The sequence below is a fragment of the Erpetoichthys calabaricus genome, chromosome 4 (genome assembly GCF_900747795.2).
Source record: "Erpetoichthys calabaricus chromosome 4, fErpCal1.3, whole genome shotgun sequence".
Classification (NCBI taxonomy): Eukaryota; Metazoa; Chordata; class Cladistia; order Polypteriformes; family Polypteridae; genus Erpetoichthys; species Erpetoichthys calabaricus.
In genome coordinates, this window is record NC_041397.2 from 150,115,521 (window position 1) to 150,141,262 (window position 25,742).

General features: G+C 39.2%; 2 protein-coding genes across 2 annotated transcripts in view; one reads left to right on the top strand and one right to left on the bottom strand.

The window, feature by feature from the left end:
- The window catches only part of LOC127527649 (craniofacial development protein 2-like), a 216,542-nt gene extending 210,407 nt beyond the window's left edge, over positions 1-6,135 (top strand). The window contains exon 2 of the mRNA XM_051927040.1: positions 5,256-6,135. Coding sequence (XP_051783000.1) covers positions 5,256-5,899 — 644 coding nt within the window. The 3' untranslated portion in view covers positions 5,900-6,135. The remainder of the gene's footprint in view (positions 1-5,255) is intronic.
- gbe1b (glucan (1,4-alpha-), branching enzyme 1b) overlaps positions 1-25,742 on the bottom strand; it is a 1,026,151-nt gene that overhangs the window by 796,365 nt on the left and 204,044 nt on the right. The gene's annotated exons all lie outside the window — the stretch shown is intronic.

The following is a 25,742-nucleotide window of genomic DNA, read 5'->3' on the forward strand; positions in this document are numbered from 1 at the left end:
TAGAATTTGGCCGAACATCTCTACTCTGACTTCATAAATAAAAAAGATATCATTAAAAATATTTAAAGACCCTCCACTTTCTGCAAAAACTGTTCACAACAGAATCATTAAGATGGGCAAGAATGTGACAGATCAACAGATTAATGATATAAAACCAACATATTCTCTTTGGCAAGTGATGAGTCATGTGACATGAAAGAAACCGTACAAATTAGCTTTTTAGGAAGGTATGTTACCGATAAAGGTCTCCATAAAGAATTACTGGCTTTGATACCTCTGAAAGGACAAACTCGAGGTGAAGATATCTCTGCAGCAATTTTGGAATTTTTGACTGTTAGGGAAATTGACATCAATAAACTGCTATCTATCGCTACAGATGAAGCACCAAGTATGACAGGTAAAAATAAAGGCTTTATTGCCCTCTTCAAATAAAATGTGGAGCACAATATTTTTACGTTTTATTGTATTATTCATCAAGAAGCGCTATGTGCGCAGACACTTCCCATCAAAGTTGTAAAGGTGACAGATTTAGTAATAAAAATAATCAACCAAATAATGGCAAAAGGACTTAATCACTGATAGTTTTGTACCATTCTTGAAGAAGTAAAAAGTCAATATTCCAACCTTCTTTTGCATAATAAAAATTGTTGGTTATCCAGGGGAGCAGTTACGAAACGTACCGCTTCATGCCTTGAATATATTAAAACCTTTTTACGTCAAAAGAAACATGAACATCCAAAGTTAAGTGGGTGAAGAATGGTTACAGAAATTTTGCTTTGCTCTTGATATGATGGAACATAAGCTACAAGGTAGATGTAACACATCAAGTACACTTCTGGAAACCATTTTCTTTCGAATGACAAAACCCTGGGGCCTCATGTATAACGCCGTGCGTAGAACTCACACTAAAACATGGCATACAGACAAAATCGGAAATGTGCATACGCAGCAAAAAAAATCCAGATGCATGAATCTATGCATACGCCAACTTCCAAGTTCTTCCGCTCCATAGATCCCAGTCAGCATGAAACGTAATCCACGTGCACGCGCCTGCTGCCACTCTCCAACTCCTCCTAGAATTATGTCTCTTTGAATATGCAAATCAATATAGCCCTTAAGCTCAGCGTTCTGGGAAAAGACAATGGAAGAATTCCAGCGAATACCAAGTGGAGGCAATGAAAAACGTACTATTTGTTGGTTTAAACAGTGGTAAAAACAACAAAAGAAAGTTGATCGAGTGACAGAGAGTAGGAGAAACTTGAAAGTTCAAGTTCAGAAAGTCGCACAGTGCCCGAAATAAAAAAAAGTTGTCAGATATCAAAGTCGCCGTGAAAAGGAGATTCATACCCCACCATCTAAGGCTCATATGGAAGCTTATTAGGGTACAGAGAAAAGACCAAAAATAGGCACACAGTGGGGAAAAATGCTTGATATGTCAACTTTAATCTTGAAATTTCCACTTTAATCATGTAGTTTATTTTGTCATTAAAGTAGAACATTGTAAACTTCATCTTAAATATTTTACTAGTTTCTCAGATACCATCATAACTAAAGTAGCACGTTGAATACTTTGTATTGTATGTTTTGTTCTATATACTCTGTGTGTGTGAATCAATATGTGCTTCTTAATCGAGCTTTCTCTTCCTCCGACAAGACACAGAATCCATTACATTCATGATATTACAGCTCTCTGAATAAAATTAAATACTGAGATATATACTTGATATAATTTTCATGATGATAAGAATTAAAGCATGTTATTAAACATGGGAACACGGTGGCACAGTGATAGTGTCGAGCTGGCACCCCGTCCAGAGATTGTTCCTGCCTCACGCAAGATGCTTGCTCCACTGTGCGCTACCTTCAATGAAATAATTTATTGCAGCAGTACTGTCTCTTTCAAACATACTAACCCCCAATTCCTGTCCTTCCTTTTCTTTCTCCAAGTACCCAATCGCCACACAATCAGCTCTGTAATAGATGTCACATCATCTGTAAGCTTAGAGCACAGATTCTTCAAAACTTATAAGGAACATTGAAATATCTTCGTAGTACATGTTTAATTTTTCTGTCCATCTATCCATTCAGTGTCACGCCAGCCCCAGAATACAGCGCGAACAATCCCTGAATGGGGCACCAGCTCGTCGCTAGTGCTGCAACACTGTGTCCTCACATAACCTCAACAATTTTAAGTTATGATGTGTATATATTAAAAAAAAAAAAAAAAAAGCTTTGTGAAAAACGGCAAAATGCTAACCAATATCAACAGACCCAGAATGTGAATGGGTATTCTGTCATAAAGCTTTAAAGCTTATGACACTGACAGATATATATATCTACAGTATACTAGTCTTTCATTGTGGTTTGGAATATGATTATCAAAGTTAGAATTAGTTCTAATTACAAGTGTATAATTGCACAATATTGACAAACACATGGTGCCAGTAATCCATATTTTTCATCAATACATAAAACAGGTCACTTTTAGCCACTTATGTACAAATTATTCTTTATGGTTGTTTCATTGCACAAGGTTTACAGTCTTTGTGGCTCTCTATTGAATAGATTATGAATATTGAAGAAAAACCATATCTGGATATAGTATGAAAAATATATATTTTAATTAACACATCATATGTAGACACTACATATAAAATGCACATCAGATACTATTATTTGAATGTGCAGAGACACAGGCGTTTGTAAGCTGATATGAAAATAATTTTGATGTCCAAGAAATTATATATATATATATATATATATATATATATATATATATATATATATATATATATACACACATATACTCACACACGTGCACATGGGAGGCAGTTAAAGGGCTTGAGTAAGGGCAGTTCCGAATCATACCGGGATGTGGCAGAGTGCACAGACTCTTTTTCTCCCTTGCCTGCAGACAATTCATGGGAGACTCCACCTGGCCCTCTTAACGTCACTTCCGGGACCGAGCCTATGGAAGAAGACCTTGCCGGCTCCAGCCACTGTGATGTCATGTCCGGGCTCTATCCTATGGCTGAAGACCTTCCTGAGCCCGACCCTTTTGATCTCACTTCCTGTCTTCCCCTTTAACCTCTTCACCGCCCTCTGCCGGATATATCCGGCACCGCTGTTTTAATGCTAACGCCATACTGCCGGAATTATCCGGCACATTTGCCTGTGGTTATATGAATGCCTGGCAAGTAGTATAACTGACGGTTTGGCGTGGGTATTATTACTACGTTGTATTTCGACAAGTCTGTGGTTGTTTTGGCCGGTCATGTGACGTGATTCGCATGTAACAGCTGTGAATATGGCGAAACGTAAACTGACTTCAAGTGAGGCTTTGCAGGCGATTTTGGACAGTTTCTGATCATGATTGTAGCAGTTCTGAAGAAGATTTTAGTGACAGTGATGAGCAGCAACGTGCGCTGCATGATATTGTGAATGAAGAGGCATCGGATGACGGCGCTGAGTGGGTGTATCCCCAGCATCTCAGCTGGGCTGCTGCCCGTGGTGAACTGCCTTTTCTGCATTCGTTTGAGGCAACATGTGGCTTTATTGTTGATGTAAACAATTACACTGCTGAGCAGTTTTATGAGCTGTTTGTGTCACCTGATTTGATCAGACATTTTGTTCATCAGACAAATCTGTATGCAGCACAGTTTATTGAGAAAAATCCCAATTTACCTACACATTCCCGTGTTCGTGCTTGGTTTGACACTGATGAAAACGAAATGAAAAAATTCATTGGGATTTTGATGTTGATGGGAATAATCAGAAAACCAGATATTGAGATGTACTGGTCTACAGATCCTATGTATGCAACACCTATTTTTGCAGCTGTCATGACACGTAACCGATTCTCTTTGCTGCTGAAATTCTTTCATTTGAATGACAACAGAAACGAGCCAGATAAGAAAGATCCAAACCGCGACCACTTGTTCAAGCTACGTCCTTTGATTGATCATTTATTTGAAGCATTTCAGTTGCCCTACATGCCAGGACCGTCAGTTGCAGTTGATGAAAGTTTATTGTCGTGGAAGGGCCGCTTACAGTTTCGACAGTATCTACCATTGAAAAGGGCACGGTTTGGTATCAAGATGTTTTGCTTAGCTGAGAATTCAGGTTACATTTATAGATTTCGTGTATACACTGGCAACTTGCACAACATTTAGTGGTCAATACTGCTTGAATAAATGTAAAAAATGTAAAAAAAATGTAAAAAAGTAAAAAAACAAAAATTGTTCAGATTTCGCCTGGCGTGGGGAATATTTAGGGAGTTGGCGGTTAAAGGGTTAAAAGCCTCCACCTTTTCCCTATTCCCTCAGTTCTGTTTTGGACTCGGTTTTGTGCACAGCAGTGCTATCATTTAAACGTCAATTTGCAGCCAGGAAACCAATTATACGGGTGGCTATATTTTATATATAAACAATTTTTTTTATGCAAAATTCTGGAACAATGTCCAACATCTGTTATTAAAGTATACTAAGAGAATCTATGCAAGACAGTTATGTATGTTATGTATTGTAGGCAGTATTTGTACCTGATATTTATTTAACTTTTGTGTGCTTCAAGATAACTTGATGGAAACACACTTCCAGCAAAATGGATTTGACTGTATTTTAAACTGATTGTATGAAAATTAACAAAACAGGCACATCCTAAATTACCTATACATTAGATCACTTTCACTATATAACTACAATTCAGAATATTATTAGTTTGCAGAAGCCCAACCCAGCGACAGGGGATGAACAAACCAGTGTGTTTCTTTGTGCTGGTCCCAAGCCTGGATAAATGGGGAGGGTAACGTCAGGAAGGGCATCCGGTGTAAAATTTTGCCAAATCAATATGCAGACAACAATACAAATTTCCATACCGGATCGGTCAAGCCCCGGGTTAACGACGACCGCCACCAGATACTGTTAGCCAACAGTAACTGAGGGTAGGAACTTTGAATGTTGGCAGTATGACTGGTAAGGGGAAAGAGTTAGCAGATATGATGGAGAAAAGGAAGGTTAATATATTGTGTGTGCAAGAGACTAAATGGAAGGGGAGTAAGGTCAGGTGGATTGGAGGTGGATTCAAATTGTTCTATCATGGTGTGGATGGGAGGAGAAATGGGGTAGGAGTTATTCTGAAGGAACAGTATGTCAAGAGTGTTTTGGAGGTGAAAAGATGGTCAGGCTGAGTAATGATTATGAAGCTGGAAATTGGAGGTGTGACGATGAATGTTGTTAGTGCATATGCACCGCAAGTTGGGTGTGCAATGGGTGAGAAAGAAGATTTTTGTAGTGAGTTGGATGAAGTGATGAACAGTGTAACCAAGGGACAGAAAGTGGTGATTGGAGCAGATTTCAATGGGCATGTTGGTGAAGGGAACAGTGGAGACGAGGAGGTGATGGGTAGGTATGGTGTCAAGGAGAGGAATGAAGAAGATCAGAGGATAGTGGATTTTGCCAAAAGAATGGACATGGCTGTGGTGAATATGTATTTTAAGAAGAGGGAGGAACATAGGGTGACATACAAGAGTGGAGGAAGATGCACACAGGTAGATTATATCCTATGCAGAAGAGTCAATCTGAAGAAGATTGAAGACTGCAAAGTGGTAGCAGGGGAAAGTGTAGTTAAGCAGCATAGGATGGTGGTCTGTAGGATGACGTTGGAGATCAAGAAGAGGAAGAGAGTGAGGGCAGAGCCAAGGATCAAATGGTGGAAGTTGAAAAAGGATGACTGCAAGGTTGAGTTTAGGGAGGAGATGAAGCAGGCACTGGGTGGCAGTGAAGAGTTACCAGACATCTGGGAAACTACAGCAGATGTAGTAAGGGTGACAGCAAGAAGGGTGCTTGGCGTGACATCTGGAAAGAGGAAGGAGGAAAAGGAAACCTGGTGGTGGAATTAGGAAATACAGGAGAGTATACAGAGGAAGAGGATGGCAAAGAAGAAGTGGGATAGTCAGAGAGATGCAGAAAGTAGACAAGAGTACAAGGAGATAAAGTACAAGGTGAAGAGAGAGGTGGCAAAGGCTAAAGAAAAGGCATATGATGAGTTGTATGAGAGGCTGGACACTAAGGATAGAGAAAAGGACCTGTACCAATTCGCTAGACAGAGGGACCGAGCTGGGAAAGATGTGCAGCAGGTTAGGGTGATAAAGGATAAAGATGGAAACGTACTCACAAGTCGAGGAGAGTGTGTTGAGCAGACGGAAAGAGTACTTTGAGAGGCTGATGAATGAAGAGAGCAAGAGAGAGAAGAGGTTGGATGATGTGGAGATAGTGAATCAGGAAGTGCGATGGATTAGCAAGGAGGAAGTAAGGACAGCTATGAAGAGGATGAAAAATGGAAAGGCTATTGGTCCAGATGATATACCTATGGAAGCATGGAGGTTGTTTAGGAGAGATGGCAGTGGAGTTTTTAACCAGATTGTTTAATGGAATCTTGGAAAGTGAGAGGATGCCTGAGGAGTGGAGAAGAAGTGTACTGGTGTCGATATGTAAGAATAAGGGGGATGTGCAGGACTGCAGTAACTACAGGGGAATAAAATTGATGAGCCACAGCATGAAGTTATGGGAAAGAGTAGTGAAAGCTAAGTTAAGAAGTGAGGTGATGATTAGTGAGCAGCAGTATGGTTTCATGCCAAGAAAAAGCACCACATAGGGCTGGGCGATTAATCGAAAAGTAATCGAAATCGACATTCAGAACCTATAATCGATCAAATTTTTCCAGGTCGATTATTTCGATTACTTTCCCTTTAAAAACACTACCGCGTGTGGAGTCACGTGACCCCGCTCCGTTACATTATTCCGCCGACATGTTGAGCATTGAGAGCTTTAACACTGATGCAACTGAGCAACAAGAGCAGCTTGTACCAAAGAAAAACGCAGTCTCCATCATTTGGACACATTTTGGCTTCAGTAAGGATGGCATCGAACAAAATGAAGTCAGATGTAGACACTGTAGAAAAACAGTTTTGACGCCCAAAGGTAACACCACCAATTTTGAAGCACAATCACGTTACTGAATATGAACAGTGCATGGCTCAAAAAAAACAAAAAGAGACTGACAAGAGCCCAGCAACAAGTGCCTCCGCAAAGCAGATGTCAATAACACAAGCGTTCACAAATGCCACACAGTATGAGAAGAGTTCAAGAAGATGGAAAGAAATAACTGATGCTATTTGTTATTACATCACAAAGGATATGACTCCCTTGGCTATAGTGGAGCGAAGCGGGTTTAAACACCTCGTTAAAACTCTCGACAGAAGATATACTGTGCCATCGCGATCACATTTTTCTAAAACTGCACTGCCAGACATGTACAAGACATGTTGTAAAAATGTAGCTGCTGAACTGAAAAATGTTCAACACTTTGCAGCCACATCTGATCTCTGGTCAAGTAGGACGATGGACCCATTCTTGAGCCTTACTTTGCACTACATTGACGATGATTGGAAGCTGCGCCAGAGATGCCTTGAGACGGCATATTTTCCAGCCGATCACACGGCAGATATGATTGCGCAAGGTCTGAAAGATATGCTTTCTTAATGGGACCTCGCGGAAGAAAAACTTTCAGCCATTACGACAGACAACGGTGCTAATGTTGTCAAAGCTGCTGCACTTAATGGATGGTTACGGCAGCAGTGTTTTGGACACCGCCTACACCTTGCAATTGGTAAGTACACGTCAGCTTAATTAAATATAATAGCATAAAAGCAAAAGAGGTCGTTAGGAAGCTTTTTTAAAGGGAGTGAGGCAACACCTTCAGCAAGTTCAGCTACACCCACTCTGTCACTTCAGCAATCGCTAGATGCAGAAATGAGCATCTATTTGGTGTCCCCCATGCTGGATAGTGAGGCAAATCCACTGGACTGGTGGAGGAAGCATCATGTACACTTTCCCACTCTAAGTAAGGTGGCAAAAAAGTATCTCTGCATACCAGCTACTAGCTCCCCATCAGAGCAGGTTTTCAGTTCGGGCGGAAACATTGTTACATGCCTCAGGTCCTGCCTGAAACCTGAAAAGGTTAACATGCTTGTGTTTCTTAGTAAGAACTTAGAGTAAATTCATGTTCATATAGTGACATGACAAGATCGCTAAGATCACCTCATGCAACAGTGTTTAGAGAGTTCTATTTTCATTACAACATTAAAATATTTGTTTACAGAAGATGCAAGAAATGCACTGTTTAAAATATTATTTACAGGATATATAAGAGTTATTTTATTTAGAAGAGATACTGCTTATTTTCTACTTTTAATAAGAAAAACATTGAAAATAATTTATTTTGTTCCCAAAAGTGCAAGTTATTTATTTTTACTTTTTTTATAAGAACAAAGTGACTGTTCGTTTTAGGCAATGTGTGCTTTAATTTCAGTTGCTCGACATTGATGTTCAATAAATAATCACCGATAGTAGATAGTGTGTTTCCTTCAATTATTTTAAAATCAAGTAATGCACCCTTCATTCAAAAATCTCTCACTTGTAATATGTGAGCATATTTACTGTACAAAACTTGTCAGTGAACTATGAGGGCAAAAAAAATAAATAAATAAATAAATAAAATAATCGTTCATTAATCGTAATCGAGTTAAAATGTTCAATTAATCGAGATTTTGATTTTAGGCCAAATCGCCCAGCCCTAGCACCACAGATGCAATGTTTGCTCTGAGGATGTTGATGGAGAAGTTTAGAGAAGGCCAGGAGGAGTTGCATTGCGTCTTTGTGGACCTGGAGAAAGCATATGACAGGGTGCCTTGAGAGGAGTTGTGGTATTGTATGAGGAAGTCGGGAGTGGCAGAGAAGTACATAAGAGTCATATGTACAAGGGAAGTGTGACAGTGAGGAGGTCTGCGGTAGGAGTGACGGATGCATTAAAGTTGGAGGTGGGATTACATCAAGGATCGGCTCTGAGCCCTTTCTTATTTACAATGGTGATGAACAGGTTGACAAACGAGATTAGACAGGAGTCCCCGTGGACTATGATGTTTGCTGATAACATTATGATCTGTAGCGATAGTAGGGAGCAGGTTGAGGAGACCCTGGAGAGGTGGAGATATGCTCTAGAGCAGGCATGTCAAACTCACTACCATTGGTGGGCCGCTTCGACTGCCATACGTGCATCAGCAGGCCTCTCTGTACCAAATACTATTACACAAAGTTACTGTAGCTTTCTTTCCAATACTGAAAACTTTAAAAAATTTAACACTTAAAGTTTAAAGGAAAGCAATTTATTTCCATACAATCTCCGTACAACAGCGTACAATTAGAGTCTTAGCCTCTTAGCTAGGTCCTTATATAGGAGTCTTACAGTCTGAGATCTATTTCTTTTGTCCTAACACTTGGCATCTCTTGTTAGTAACCATTTTGTCAATATCAGGCTTGAAATCTTGTGCAGCTGCAACTTTTATGAGGGATGAAAGGTGCTCGACAGTAAGTCTTGAGCGATGTGGGGTTTTGGTAGCTTTCATTAATGAAAACAATTGCCCACAAAGGTAAGTGCTTCCGAACATAGACAGTACTCTCGATGCCAGCTTACGGATCTGCACATATGAGGGTGGCAGGTAAGCATACAAGCCTGGCACACCGACTTCGTTGTATTTTGCCTTCAGAATAGAATCTGACTGCAGTTCAATCAATTCCATTTGGATATTCTCAGGCGCATTCTCAACGTTGTAAGAGTATGGTGACATAAACAGCTCAAAGTCCTGTTTGTGTGAACTGAAATCACGAAAACGCTCACTGAATTCATTGCTCAGTAATTCAAGTTGGAAAACAAATCCTCCAAAAATCAAATTGTCATTTGAATGCTTAAGTCCCTGACATGTAGGAAAATGAACAAGATTCTCATTTCTTAACTGATGTGTCCACAGACGAATCTTGCCTTGGAAGCTTTTCACATCATCGTACATTGTAGTTACAAGTCTGTGTTTCCTTGTAACTTCAGATTCAAGTCATACAAATGTCCAGTCAAATCCACAGCAAATGCCAAGTCCTGCACCCACATGTCGTCATTCAGAAAACTCACATCTTTTCCTTTCATCTCTAGAAACAATGTTATATCTTCTCGCAGCAGGAAGAACCTCTTCAATACTTTGTGATAAGATAACCAATGATGTCAAATTCACTTCCGATCTAAATCATCCGATAACTGTCGATGATTTAGTTCACTTGCACGAATGAAGTTGACTGTTTGTGTAACTGGTTTAAAGACTGTGTCTAGTTTCAAAACCTTCGAACACAACGATTGTTGGTGGATTATGCAGTGGAAATGAGCAAACTTGCAATCAGGTTCTTTCTCACATATTTTTCACAACCGCCTCGTACCAATACCGTTAGTGTGTCCCACCATTGTAGCAGCCTCATCTGTTGCCAAACAAGCTTTTCCATAGGCAGAGTGTACTGAGAAAGAACTTCTTCAGCCTTGTTGAAAACTTCCTCACTGGTAGTCGTGTCATGCAAGGGAACAAGTTTCAACAACTCCTCTGTAATTTATAAGTTTGTGTCACAAGTTCTTATAAATATAGCAAGCTGTGCAATGTCCATTACATCCGTCGATTCATCAATGGCGATCGAAAAGCACTCTAATTCAATTGACTTATTTCGAAACTGTTCCCTCAAGTTGCCGGCCATGTCATCAATTCTATCAGCAACTGTATTCCGTGTTAGTGATATATCTTTGAAAGCCTTTGCTTTTTCAAGACATACGATCTCTGCTGCTCTCACAATGCACTGCTTAATGAAATCTCCCTCAGTAAGCAGTTTAGCATTGCTCGCAATAATTTCAGCCAGTGCACAACTACCTTTTACACAAGCCACGCCTTCTTTATGCACCTGCAAGAAAAGTGTCTGCTGTTTAATTAGATTACTTTTCATTCCTCGCAATTTTCCCGTGTATTTGTCATAAGTTTCACGGTGGGTTTCATAGTGCCATTTAATATTGTATTTTTTTGGTACATCAATGACATTATTGCAAATCAGACAATGAATTTTGTCATTTCTTGTCATACAAAAATATAGCAGTTCCCATTTCTCTTGAAAGATACAATGCTCATCTTGTAGCTTTCTTTTCACCTTGGTCAAGGTCATTTTACCCTTCATACTGCAATGCAAATATTTCATTTAAAATTAAATGACAAAGACATAAGCCTATCAATTTATGCATGTTTGGCATTGTGCAGCTCAAAATTTTACTTTACTAAGTTTACTTCAAAGTTTATATTGTAAAATAAGCCGATATGTAAAAAGTCCCCTGACCTACACTAATTTTACAAACTCAAAATCACAAAAATTTGTTAATAAACAACTCACCAACTTCCCGCGTCAACTTCAGATCTTCAGCTGTTGTCTGTACTAACTGTTCGTTACAATACTAGCACAAAATTACATAAAACTAGAGCAAAAAACGTGAAAATATGCAAGCTATTGCTACTCGTGATGGTCAGTTCTGCCCAGTGGCCAGTCTCAGCAGGCCAGCCAGCAGTGTAGCCTGCCAGGTTGCTGCAGCCTAGCACTTCAGTTGCGAAGTCACGGCTCATTAACTTTGGTCAAGGCTCGGATGGGAGAGGGGTGGGGGCAGTGTCATGCCTAGGGTATCAAGGAGCTGATGCCGCAGCTGCAATTATACTAGCAGATGACATTTCCGGTACCGTAATGCCATGAGGAAACGCTTTTTTCAGATGGCGGAAGTAAGAAAAGTCAATAAGTAACGCCGAAGATGCAGAATGATTCAATCACAAACAATTGTAATCATTTTGTACAAGTTTAGTGCTAACTAGGATCTGTTATGCAGTCCGCACAGATTTCTGTTGCGGGATGCGTGTTTGACATGCCTGCTCTAGAGAGGAGAGGAATGAAGGTAAGTAGGAACAAGACAGAATACATATGTGTAAATGAGAGGGAGGTCAGTGGAATGATGAGGATGCATGGAGTAGAGTTGGCGAAGGTGGATGAGTTTAAATACTTGGGATCAACAGTACAGAGTAATGGGGATTGTGGAAGAGAGGTGAAAAAGGGAGTGCAGGCAGGGTGGAATGGGTGGAGAAGAGTGTCAGGAGTAATTTGTGACAGACGGGTATCAGCAAGAGTGAAAGAGAAGGTCTACAGGACGGTAGTGACCAGAAAGCAGGAGACAGAGCTGGAGGTAGCAGAGTTAATGATGCTAAGATTTGCACAGGGTGTGACGAGGATGGATAGGTTTAGACATGGGTACATTAGAGGGTTAGCTCAAGTTGGATGGTTGGGAGACAAAGTCAGAGAGGCGAGATTGTGTTGGTTTGGACACGTACAGAGGAAAGATGCTGGGTATATTGGGTAAAGGATGCTAAGGATAGAGCTGCCAGGGAAGAGGAAAAGAGGAAGGCCTAAGAGAAGGTTTATGAATGTGGTGAGAGAGGACATGCAGGTGATGTGTGTAACAGAGCAAGATGCAGAGGACAGAAAGATATGGAAGAAGATGATCCGCTATGGCAACCCCTAGCGGGAAAAGCCAAAAGAAAATTAGTTTGCAGAAGCCCCTGTTAAGCAACACACAGAACATGATTTAAAAGCAATACGGTGATCCCCCGCTATATCGTGGTTCAGCTATCGCACCCCCGCTACATCGCGGATTTATTAATACTATTATTATTACTAGGGGGTGGAGCCCCCTGCTCGCTTCTCTCGCCCACCCCTGGGTTTGGCTTACCGGATAAACAATTTAAAGAGATTGTTATTTTTATGGGAATTGTTACATATGCATTATTTTCATTTTTACTTTAAAACTTTTGTAAAAACAATATTTGTCCTTTATTTCCTGCCCCGGGCATGGTTAAATCTCTTTCTCACGGCACTTATAACACCGGTCACGTTGTGAAGGGGGGGTCTGAACGCGCGCTAAAGAGATGCGATCGGTTCAGCTGGTGTCTTGCTGCTGCTGCTGGCCAGCTGTGTGTTGTACTTGTCGCGCTTTGCGTCAATCACTTAAAAGCCTGTACAGCAGCTGTCCTTTTGCCACTTTGCGTCTCTGCCACTCGCTTTGTGAAGGGGGGGAGCTGAACGCATGCTAAGCAGAAGTGGACAGATCAGCTACTGGCTTTGTGCTGCTTCTACTAAGATGCCTGTTCTGCTTGTCACTCTGTGCGTTCTGAAGGAAGAGGAGGGAGGGAGGGAGGGGGGGTGAAGGCTGAACGCACGCTAAGGAGAGGTGCTCGGATCATCTGCTGGGTTTCTGCAGCTGCTGCTGGTGGCAAGCTGCGTGTTCTGCTTGTCGTTGTTTTAAGAGCTGGGAGCACCTGAAGTTTGTCTGCCAAAAGCATTCCAACAACTGCTAGGTTAGATGTCAGTGAACTTGTTTTAGATTGTTTGTAAGCAGGGCGTGTCGTCAAAGTGTCTGTCTGAGGTGATCTGGTCTTGATTGCTTCCCTCAAACCCCCCCAACCCACCCCACCCTCCGGAGGCACGCTATGCTCCTACCACTTCGCGTTGTGAAGGGGGGAAGCTGAATGCATGCTAAGGAGAAGTGGACTTTGTGCTGCTTCTGCCAAGATGCTTGTTCTGCTTGTCACTCTGCCCGTCAATCATTTAAAAGCCTGTACAGCAGCTGTTCTCACTGTTCTGTCTCACTGCCTTGTCTTGCATCACGTTAAAATGTTTTATAATAGAGAGATGTTACTCGTATTCTTAGCCCGACATCCACATATCATATGTGTTTACAAAGTGTGTTTTAATAAGTTTACATGTGTTTAAAGCGTGTGGGAGGGGTATTTTAAGGCTTAAATTATAAAAAAAAATGTTTATTAATATGGTCTTTCTATATCGCGGATTTTCACCTATCGCTGATGGGTCTGGAACGTAACTTCCGCGATAGGCAGGGGATCACTGTAGTCCCTTTCTTCTGTTTATAAATGAAAGAGAATACATTTTCTTCATTCTTCACATGTTCAGTTAGTAATACTAGGGGGCTTTGCCCCCTGCTTGCTTCCCTCACCACCCCCCCCCCCCCCGCCTGTGCTACGCACCAGCAACTTCACGTCTCTGTCGCTCGTGTATGTGGATTTCACTTTCACCAAACAACAAAACTTTTAATTCTCATGGATAGGCCTCTTCATTGGGAAGAAACACTACTTTTCCCTGATGGCAACATGAAATAGACGATCAACAAGTCTCCGAGTTTAAAGCCAAACAATATCTACATACTTCTGTTATATCACCTATGTTCATATATTCGATCTCTTTTTCGCTTTTACCTTTTCATCAATATTGCATTGAATTTTGATTCCATGTTTGGAATTACATTGTGACAATGCAACATAACTGCCCGTGAGTGAATATCGTTTCTTTCTCTCTACATGAACCGTGTCTGACAATAGCATTCACACAAATGAGAAATGATTGAACCATGTGCGTGGTTACGTGGGCAGGACTTTTTCCAAATATCTTTGCATAAGCTCTTGTCTCGCGGGGCTTGAAATTCTCTCTCGTGAGATTTCAATTTCACCAAACAACGTATCTTTTAATTCTCGTAGACACACCTCTTCATTGGGAAGAAATATTTTTTTTTTTTCCCTGATGGCAACACGAATTAAACTATCTACAAGTCTCCGACTTAAAGTTTAAATACAAACAATATATTCAATATCTTTTCCCTGTTCCGTTTGTTTGCGCTAATGCGATCTTTACTATCCTTTTTTTGAGACTTTCGAATTTTCGTACTTCCATTATCTCTAACCTGCTCCGTATGTGTACCGCGCCAACGTTTTTGAATTCTTTATGACGTTCTACTTTGTCATCTACTCTTTTGTCTTTTATTTACGGCCCCGGTCATGGTTAAATCTCTTGGCACAAAGTCTCTCTCTCTCTGAGAAAATCACGTCTTGTCTCCTTCCAAGATTTTTTTTTTTTTTTTATAACAGAGAGAAATATATAAAACTTCAAAACTTTCTTCGATTTCTAAACAATCATTGGCTATTGCTGTCACCTCTCTGTGTATGTGATCATTTTTATGACTTAGACTTGCACTTTGAAATCACAAACTGTCTCTGGTTAAATAACATAGCTCCTCCAACAGAGACAAAAGGCCATATGGTTAAAGTTAAAAATGAGAAAATAAAGACCATGTAATATTGGAGTTGTGTGCAAAGTTACAATAATAAACGTTTAACTGTTCTGATAATGTTTGAAATGGAACAGATGTATAAAAATTATATAAAGTGCTACAAATGTAAAAGGACAACATTTCAAGCATGGGATGCTGAATGATGTTTCTCTTGTGGTTTAAAATAACTTTGAATCCTAAAAAGTCAATAGCAACAGTGAGAATCTGATGCTTCTCTAAGCATACAACTAAAGAGGTTGGACCAAGGGTATGTTTTGCCAAATTATTTCTTACAGTTAGTGTGTTAAAGTGTTCTCAATTTATTTAAACTATGTTCATGTGAATGTATCTGGTGAGCCATATAATATTGAATTCTAGAGATAAGTAATGTTACTGCAAATGACAGCTTTAAAATCCATTATCAAAATTATACTGCCGGTCAACATTTGTTTTTGTTTTATATATAAATTATACATTTTTCAGGGGTGGGGGTTGATTTGTTTTCAATCCTATTCTGTAAAATTGATATATTTGTATGGAATGTTGTGTGATTTCAATAAAATCAATAAAAATTAAAAAAATAATAATAATAAATTATACATTTTTCTATTATTCAGGCATGTCCATAATAGCCCAGCATAGTTGGACAGTAAAAGTGGCCTCTTCTTAACCATAAATTCTGAGTATATATAAAGTAAATAGGACTATAAGCTGAAAAGCATCATACAGTCCCTGCACATACAGTATAATAAGTTAATACAGTCATCATTGTAATTAGCACTTTGCCAACCTTATCAAAACTTGTTAAATAAGTAGTGTACCTGCAGGGAATCTTATGAAATCTTTTGTCCTTTTGGGCTGCGTCAAATCCCCCCCGTTTTTTTTATTAATACCTTTTCTTCAGACTTTTTCTAATCACAATTGAATTCCCTACAATCTACTCATTGCCCCTTGGTAGAGAAGCAAATATTAAAAAGTGATCTCATAAGGTAACTATCAGAAAATGTCTTTTAAATAGCAGTTAATTAGTCCTTTAGGGAGAATTTCAATGCCTGAAGGTGGGGTTCACTTAATTCATTATTGCTCATTTTCAAAGGGTTCTTTTACAATGATATGAGAATTAAACCATAGTCTATCTTGAAAATGAATCCTTAAGTATCTACTGCTGTTTAAGCACTGAATAAGCTGTAATAAACTGAACTCGCAGTGTATCATATTTTAAATTATTCTAAATGCTCCTTTATTATTGATGGCTATTAATGCATTTAAAATCTGGCTTGTAACAAAGTATAAACATTTAGGTGAATGCACTTTATTTGTAGTCTTTTTCATGTTAAATTTATTCTAACATTTCTTTAAATTTTAATAAAAGGAAAAATGAGCATGGTCATGCTGAGGTACATGGTGCACTTTACGCATATGCAAATATTTCCTTTAAACATATTTAATGCTATGTAGTCAAATAATCCTAAAAAATAAAATGAAGAAACATTATGGCCACAGATTTGAAGCACTTCACACACTTCTAACTTTGACCCTGTCCCCTTAAGTTGTTCAGCAACTTAGGCTCCCGAAACCACAGGTTCTTCTGAAAAGAACTATGAGAAAGAGAGCGATGCATTGTGACCCAAACAAAATACTCCAGCTAACAAAACTATTTAAACTATTTGTAAAGTAAAGTAAATCAAAGAAAAAATGTTCAGTGTTGTTATGAAACAAAAAAAAAAACAGAAGTATTTTTACTGTGACATGTTAGTTTAGAATTTAGCAGAGCAGAATTTCATTTAAACATAACATATAGATCATATTGCAATTTACTCAGTGTTTGAGTGTAAATAAGGGTTGTGTTAAGGACATTATGGTGCAGTACTGTGCTTTACTATATATGACTAGAAACATCCAATACCTTCACTCTCGCAGTAAGTTCAGCCTGAACGTTTAAGTCTCATTTTTGGTCAGAACTTGAGTTTCCAAAAGGATGATGTCTACTTCATCTAGTACACCTTTTAGCCAGCACTGAAACATTTTCTGGTTTTGCTGCTGAATACTCTAAATCTGTGATCCACTTTAATAAAATCCCTGTGTGCGTCCATGTGTCCGTGTGTGTGTGTCTTCTGGTGAAGTGCGCATGCGCGGGGCACGGTGCGATGCTTCAAAGGCTGCCTGACGCGTCACACAAGACAGAGAGGACGGGACCTATAAAATATCATATGGCCGATCCAATCAGATTTCTGGAAATGAGGTAAGACTTAAAACAAAAGGCACGAAAAATCCAATCGGGTACTGAGACGCGGAGACCAGCTTCCCCAAAGAGGTGGGAATTAGTGTTTGTGGTTGTGCAAGTGTTCACTCTGAGAATGTCAGATTTGCGATTAAGAAGCCTGGTCCGGTAAAGTGTCAGTCGTTGAAGGGGTTTTCCTAAATATACAAATTTTCATGATATTACAATAGGATGACTTTTAAAAGTAGATTTATTTTCGCGCACATAAAATCCATTGCTGGGGAGACGCCACACATACAATAATCAGTTGCACGCCAGCACTGATTAAATACTTGCTGGGGAACTGCACAGTACTTGCTGGAGAGACGCCAAAAGCATGATTATCAACTACACGCCACACATTACATCAGTTGCTGGGGAGACTCTGCTGATTGCCCACTGTTGTGACAGAAAATTAAACGCATATTACGATATCAAAGCTAGTATCAAACCAGTATTACTGCGAGAGAAAATTAAAGGCTCACAATACAGTGACACATATTACAGCCACATACAAGCCAGTATTACTGTAACAGAAAATATTATGGACGTCAAGCCTATATTACTGTGACTATCTACTAAAAACATGCCACCCAAAAAAGAAGAAAAAGATAATGAGCGTCAGAAAAACACTAAAAGACAAAGACTCAGAAGAGCAAATAGATCTATAGAGGAACAGGAAAATGAGCGTAAAGAAAATTCTCAAAGAGAATGCACTACTGTTCTAGAGCCCGTTATTGTAACAGGCTTAATGTCTAGTTATTATATAAATATATTCTCAAACCACTTATTCTAATTTAGGGTTAAGGGGGCTGGCAACCATCTTATTAACAGTGAGCACAAGTTCCACTCCTGCACATATCCACACTAAAAACAATGTACTAATTTTATTAAATAAGGTAACAGACATGGTTTTGGGGATGTTGGCGGAACACTGCAGTACTCAAAAACCGATGCAGACAAGGGGAGACTAAGCAAACGGCACCCTAACAGTGACCTGGGCACAGGCTTCAAATCCAGAACAATAGGTCTGAAGCAGTTTCTCTTTCACAGAGCAGCATTTTGAATAGCACACTATAATGTTACCTAATTGCTCTTCACCAGCAAATGACTCATTGCAAGCGATGCCTCAGCACCAAGCCAGTTCCAATCCCCAACAGGCATGACCCCATTGGCTCTCCAACGGTTTCAACTCTTCTGTGGACGAGGCTTCCAAGGGCTTTCCCCTATCCCCTTCATAATGCCAGCAGCCTTCCTATGGGCAGCTGCAGCATAGTTACACTCGCAGAGAGCAGAAAGGAGTCTTGTCTACTGTTTCAGAGCTGCGTAAAGTTTTTAGGGAGGTTAAAGTGTCAATCCTGCCACCAACCTCTACTTTCTCCCTGCAAGTTGAAGGACCACTTGGTGGGCTGATTGTAGTTTAATGTGACTCCCACAACAAGCAAAACTAAGACAAAAACCAAGATTCAGGCCTTTAATGACCTCTTGGGTACAACCATCAGCAGTGGAGTCTGTGAAGGTAATGTCGACCTTGTCGAGAGATTTACTTACCTCGGCAGGTGACAATCATGTCTCTGGTGAATTATAATAAAAACAAAGAAAATATAAAAAGAAAGATTAGTGAAGTGAATAAAAGACATAGAAGATACTTGATAAGAAACCAAATGTCACAGCAGGGTTAATTTGATTCCCCATTTAACAGTAGAAAGTGTTTATGTACTGTACTCTTCACACTACCAGTGGCTGAACACAAACCAAATGCAAAGCCATTAATAAGTACATTAAAAGAAGCAAAGAGAAAAAAGGTTCTAACAACCCATAGTACAGTAATTGGTCGTTTCATTATGTTATTTTCTGTAAGTTATGTTTAAAAGTCTGTGAGCACATTTAGCGGAATTGTGACTGCAATTCTATTTTGGAGAAAGCTCAATTTTAACTAAGATTCCAAATAAAGCAGGACAATTTCCTGTTTTCAGGAGAAGCAATGCCATTTTTCATTGAACTACAAGAGTCAAAGTGCACAGTGGGCACTAAAAAGAGATTACACTGACGTAGAGATATAAGTAGGCTAATTCTGCAGTGATAAAAGGAATAGTGGAATTTAGAGAAGCAGCAGCTTGGGCTACATTTCCTGTACGATATTACTTATACGAAAAATAACAGACAGTAGATTGCAAAGTTGTGGAACAGGACTACAAATGATGCCATCACTTAGAGAAAATCTTAAGAGATATTCTGAAGATAACTTCAACAATAATATAAGCATTTGAGTAGCCAAAAGAAAAAGAAGAAGAGTAGTTAAAGAAGAACTGCTTCTAAGGTTAATATGACAGTGGTTTGGTCATGAGAAGGAAAATCCAGTGCTAACAAAAAAACAGACATAGTATAAGACACAGATGATTGGTTTTACCATCTTGATTCTTAAAATACAAGGGGGCTTCGCTCGCCTACCCCCTGCGTTTTGAACCCGTGCCCGCTGGGTAGCCACGTGTGAGGATGACGCACGTTTAATACGGAGCGTTCGCCCGTGTCTGTCCTGCTCCACAGACAGATTGAGGAGATCGTTCCTCCCCCAAACTATGTGATTCTTCAATTCCACACAGGGGGGTAAACGTTAACATTTAACATTATTATACAAAGTTACTGTCTGCTTTTCACCTGCATTATTATCTTTCTTTAATTTAATATTATTTATTGTATCAGTATGCTGCTGCTGGAGAATGTGAATTTCCTTCTGACCTCGCTTTATCCTGCTTGCGGCATGTCAGACGGTTCGTAGTCTTTCTCGTTTTACTTTGGGCAGGGGGGCTAGGGGCGCGTTGCCTCATTTTTTATTTCTGTTAGTGGAGGGGGGCTTTGTGTGTCGTGGGTCTGAATTCTCCTTTTTGTGTACGTCCCGTTTCGTGTGCTATGTCCGTAGTCTGTCCCGTTTCGTGTGCAATGGGCTTTGTGTGGCGCTTGCATCTGACTCCTTTTTTTTTGTGTGCTAGGGGCGCGTTGCCTCATTTTTTATTTGTGTTAGTGGAGGGGGGCATTGTGTGTCGTGGGTCTGAATCCTCTTTTTTGTGTGCGTACCGTTTCGTGTGCTATGTGGCGGTTGCGTCTGACTCCTTTGTTTTTGGTGTGCTAGGGGCGCGTTGCCTCATTTCTTATTTCTGTTAGTGGAGGGGGGCTTTGTGTGTCGTGGGTCTGAATCCTCTTTTTTGTGTGCGTACCGTTTCGTGTGCTATGTGGTGCTTGCGTCTGACTCCTTTGTTTTTGGTGTGCTAGGGGCGCGTTGCCTCATTTCTTATTTCTGTTAGTGGAGGGGGGCTTTGTGTGTCGTGTGTCTGAAGCCTCTTTTTTGTGTGCGTCCGTGGAGGGGGGCTTTGTGTGTCGTGGGTCTGAAGCCTCTTTTTTGTGTACGTCCCGTTTCGTGTGCTATGGGCTTCGTGTGGCACTGTGTGCCAAGGGTTTGTGTGGCGCCTGCGTCTGACTCCTTTTTTTTGTGTGCTATGGGCCCGGCGCCTCATTTCTTATTTTCCGTTGCTTGGAGGGGGGCTTTGTGTGGCGCCTGCGCACTACGTCTTTTGCGTCCACGGCCCATGTCCCTGCGTCCATATCCGGTTTACCATTCTCATTTAGTAATATGGATACTTATTTGCATTCTTCAAATATCAGTTAACTACAGTTAACACAATTGTGGAGAAATAATAAAATCATTTTTCTAGGTGGTATCTTGCAAAAAAGCTTTTGAGTGTTAATCAACAAAAAAGGCACAAGGAAAAACAGAAAATGGGGCAATAAATGTAAAACAATTAGTAGCAAAGATTAGATTATTGCACACAAGGACAAAGGTACCAAGTAAAGAACTTGTACACTGACATTCACACGCAAGCAGTCATTAACAGACAAATATGGAAATCGTTGACAGAATACAAAATAGTGCAGATGTGAAAGAGTGGCCCCAAAAAAAAATCTCTCTAGCCATAAAGAGCAGTCCGATTGTAACTGGTAATTAAGATTCTGGCTGGTATGGAATATAGACCTAAATCAACCAAGTAAATTTGCACACTTATATTCTTCTCACTAGCAAGATATAGTACTTTTTACCAAAAAAATAAGCTAAGTTTACATTAGAAGAAAACATTTTTAGCTTTATATTTTCAACATACAGCTGATCAATAACATGGCAGCGGTAACAGAGACAAATAAGAAGGTACTGAGTGATTTGAAAATTGTAGATGGCGAAGCACTGCTTAGTTTAAATCGACTGAAGTCAAACAATTCATCAGGAATAGATAATATTCATCCTCAAATTGTTAAGGAGGTAAGTGAGTACATATACTGTATAAACCCTCAATGCATATTTTAGCAAGTCACTGGGAAAATTTCAAAGGACTGAAAAATGGCAAATAGGCAATAGGCCAGTCAGCTTAACGTGCATAACAGGAAAATTAATGGAAGGACCTATTAAGAAAAAGAGAGCAACACATGGCAAGAACAGCCATTTTAATGAGCAGTCAGCATGGACTCAGATGAGGAAGGTGGTGTTTAACTAACATTCTGGAATTCTATGAGGAAGCAATAAAAGGACAGGATCAAACTGGGGCATAAGACACTGTTTATCTTGACTTTCAAAAAGCATTTGATAAGATACCACATGAAAGGTTAGACATCAAACTAAAAGAGGTGAGAGTTTGGGGTGTACTGTGTAGATGGGTGTAAAATTGGATAAAATAAAGGAAGCAGAGAGTGATGGTATAAGGAATCTTATCAGAATCGGATGATGTTAAAAGTGGTGTCCCTCAGGGATCTGTGCTAGGGCCGCTAATTTAATACTGTATATTCAAATGATTTGATATAAATATATATTACAAACTGGTTAAGTTTGCCGATGACACCAGGCTGGGTGGATTGGCAGATAATCACAAATCCACTGAATTATTACAAAGGGAATTGGACTGCACACAGGCTTGGGCAGATTTGTGGCAGATGAGATTTAATGTAAGTAAATGTAAAATATTACATGTAGTAAGTAAAAATGTGAGATCTGAATACACAGTGAAAGGTCTGAAAATTGAAAGTACAGTACATCTTATGAGAAGGATTTAGGAGTCGCAGTGGACTTGTCACATTGAACTACCAGACAGTGTTCAGAAGCCATTAAGGCAGATAACAGAACGTTACGTTATATAGCACAATGTGTAGAGCACAAGTCCATGGAGGTTATGTTCAAGCTGGTGAGACCTCATCTGGAGTACTATGTTCAGTTTTGGTCTCCACACTCCAAAGCAGTGTTTGAAAACGTCTAGAGAACAGCGACTAGGCTAATTCTAAGACTTCAGGGGAGGAGTTATGAGAAAAGATTAAAAGAGTTGCACATTTTCAATTTAAGCAAAAGGAGATTAAAAAGGTATCATGATGGAAGTTTGCAAAATTATGAAAGAGAATTAGTACAGTGGGGATTGACTTCAACAAGAACATGGGGGTACAGCTGGAAACATATGGGTAAACTTCAAACAAATATTAGAAAGTTTTTCTTCACACAGAGAACCAAAGAGTAGTGTGGTAGAAAGCTGGAATTTAGGGACCTTTAAAACTAGATTTAATGGTATTTTGAAAAAAGTAAGTGGAAAGGAGTGGCAAACATTGTTTGGCTGAGTATCCTGTTTTCATTTAGTTGTTTCTAATGCCCGATGTTTGCCACACATAGAATTTTTAGCAATGGACCACCACTGCAAAATTTTCTGCCACCACGGCCTCTACAAATTTACGTAAGTTATTAAAATCCATAATAATTTTCAATGCTGAATTTAACACTTTTTGAAAATTCATGCCATGAAAACTTTATTATTTTATTTAATTAAATTCATTTGTCAAGGCTTTTGTTTAACCATAATTTAAAGGTAATTCTTACTGCCTACTTTAGGTGTTATAGAAGTTAATGTAAATTCAATGTAAAACCATATTTAAATACATCTATTTATTGTCTTGTGCAGTGTATGAATACATTGCATCTGACTTGAAAGCCAAATTTCCTAACGATTCTACTGCAGTTATAAACTGGTCAAGCTGTACATTCATTATTGTGCAGACCCTCAAAAGAAGTGATTTTCTCCGTTAATTTTTATGAATGTCTTTTGGATAATGAGAAAACACCAAAAGCTCCGCACACAGCTTTTAAGCCCAACACATCTCATTGTATTTTCCAAACTGCCCTTATCCATCACTGCAAAAGCACTATAAGGTAGTCAAGAACAATATAAATAACTTTCAATAAGGACTCTCAACATTTTTTTTTTTAACATTACAGTACATTGAAATTTTGCAGACATTTAAATTATATCATAGGGTTCTGTTTGCAGTGGTATATGGTTTAATGCAGGTGTACAGAAACTATGACTGTATAACACACAAACTCAGATTTACAGTGAAATGCATCCTGTAGATGTAACGTGGGCTGGATGGCCATCCTGGCCAGAAGAAAACCCGGAAGGAAGGACCAGAAAGGGTGGACGGACAGCTCATTAAAAAGAGAAGATATCGCTGGGTTTTTTTTATTCCCCCAGAACGCTAGATGGCAGCAGCCCTGGTTATCGGTGCCCCATGGGAAGTCAGCAGGGCATGCAGGGAAATATATTCCAGCAGGGCAGCCCTGCTGGGCTCACAGGGTGCCGCAAGAGGGCGGTGCAGGAAAACAAGCTCCCTAAGTCCCTAATGAGGGACTTCCGTGTGACCCAGAAATGCTTCGATCTGGCAATCGCCCCGGCACCAGAAGTACTCCCGGGTCTATAATAAAGGGGACAACACTCCCTTACCCAGGCGAGTCAGAGCTGGGAGGTAGACAGGCAACACTTGACTGGAGGAGGGCAGTGCGGTGGTGAGAGACAGAGAGTAATTGTGAAGAGGGAAAACCTGTGGTTTGTGTTTTTGTACCATATTGGAGGTATTTCTTGTTAATAAACAACCTTTATTTGAACCTGGGACTGTGATTCTGTGTTCGTGTCGGGGTTTGGGTTTGCTGACACCCAGGTATTTATCAACAATGCTTTTTTTTTTTTTTTTTTTTTTTTTTTTAAAACAGAAACCAGGTGCAACTTCTTTGCTTCAACTTAACATTGCTCCCGTGATGTTTACTAAAATGTCAGATATGTACTGAATGTAAATGACATGTGTTAGTAACAAGAGGAAAAAGACACTTTTCACCGGCAAAGAATGAACATCTTGTAATATATAGCTGCATTTTGCTCTTCACTCAATTTTAGAGTATCGTCACAGTTACAACTTTAATCTTTATTCAGAGAAACAATTGTTTTTTAATTGAGAAAAATAAAAACTGATAAAGAGATCATTACTTTTTAAATTACCAGTTTTTTAATTGTTGTTTTGTTATTATTTTCATTTTTTTTTTTTTATTAGCACTATGCAAGAAAGTAAAGTAATGATCATTATAAACATTAAGTAACAGATTTAAAAATATGCATGAACTGACCACAAAAAGTAACAGAAAACACTAAAATATAATGGAAACAGGCATGTGACCAAGACAGTGATATCTTTTATGAACCTACCTTACTCAGTATACAAAATACAAAACATTCTAAAATTAACAAACAAAGTCATTTGTTTCATAGAAAATAATAATAAAAATTAATAACTGAAATCTAAAAATTCACCACATAAATAATATATTACTTATGATTTACAATGGCTCTTCCAAGCCTACTAAATGCCTGCCTAGGTGATAAACTGCTCAAGGAAAATTTAAAAAAAGAAAAGCCTGTGCCTAGCACTGTCTTATATATGCAACTCATTTTGATGCAAAGTCTTCAGTGCTGTCAAAGACATTCCCAAAGTGATAGCAGCAATGTCTTCATGAAGGTTTTTGTGTTAGCAGTAGATGAATCTTTCTGCTGACATCGATGGGTGCACAGACATGCAGAAATGTAAAAGTCGTGTTGAGGGAGAAGAACATTTTTTATTTATTGGCACACAATTATCTTGTTTCAATTAAGTATGACTGATATTCATTTACTGCATAACTCAATCGAAAGGGTTCTATTGTACCTAAAAATTAAAATTAGTCAGTGTTAAGTTAACAATAAAATAAAATGAGATTTTTTAAAAAATATTTGATTATCTGTCTGATTATTTTAATTAGACGTTAAACATGTTTAAAAAAATCTTTCACCCTGTTAGTCATATTCATATTTCTTATTAATTTATGAATGGCAGAACAGTGCCAGCTTTTGGGAGGGGTAAAAAAAAATAACATGGTAAGCTACATAAATAGCTAAACTAAGCCAAGACACAATTTTGGATTATATAATTATAACTAAAATGCTGCCTAGAATGAGATGCTCCACATGGTCAGAGGCGAACAAATTATTTTTGGCCAAGAGTAATAAAATATGTAAAGTGCAGACATGACAAA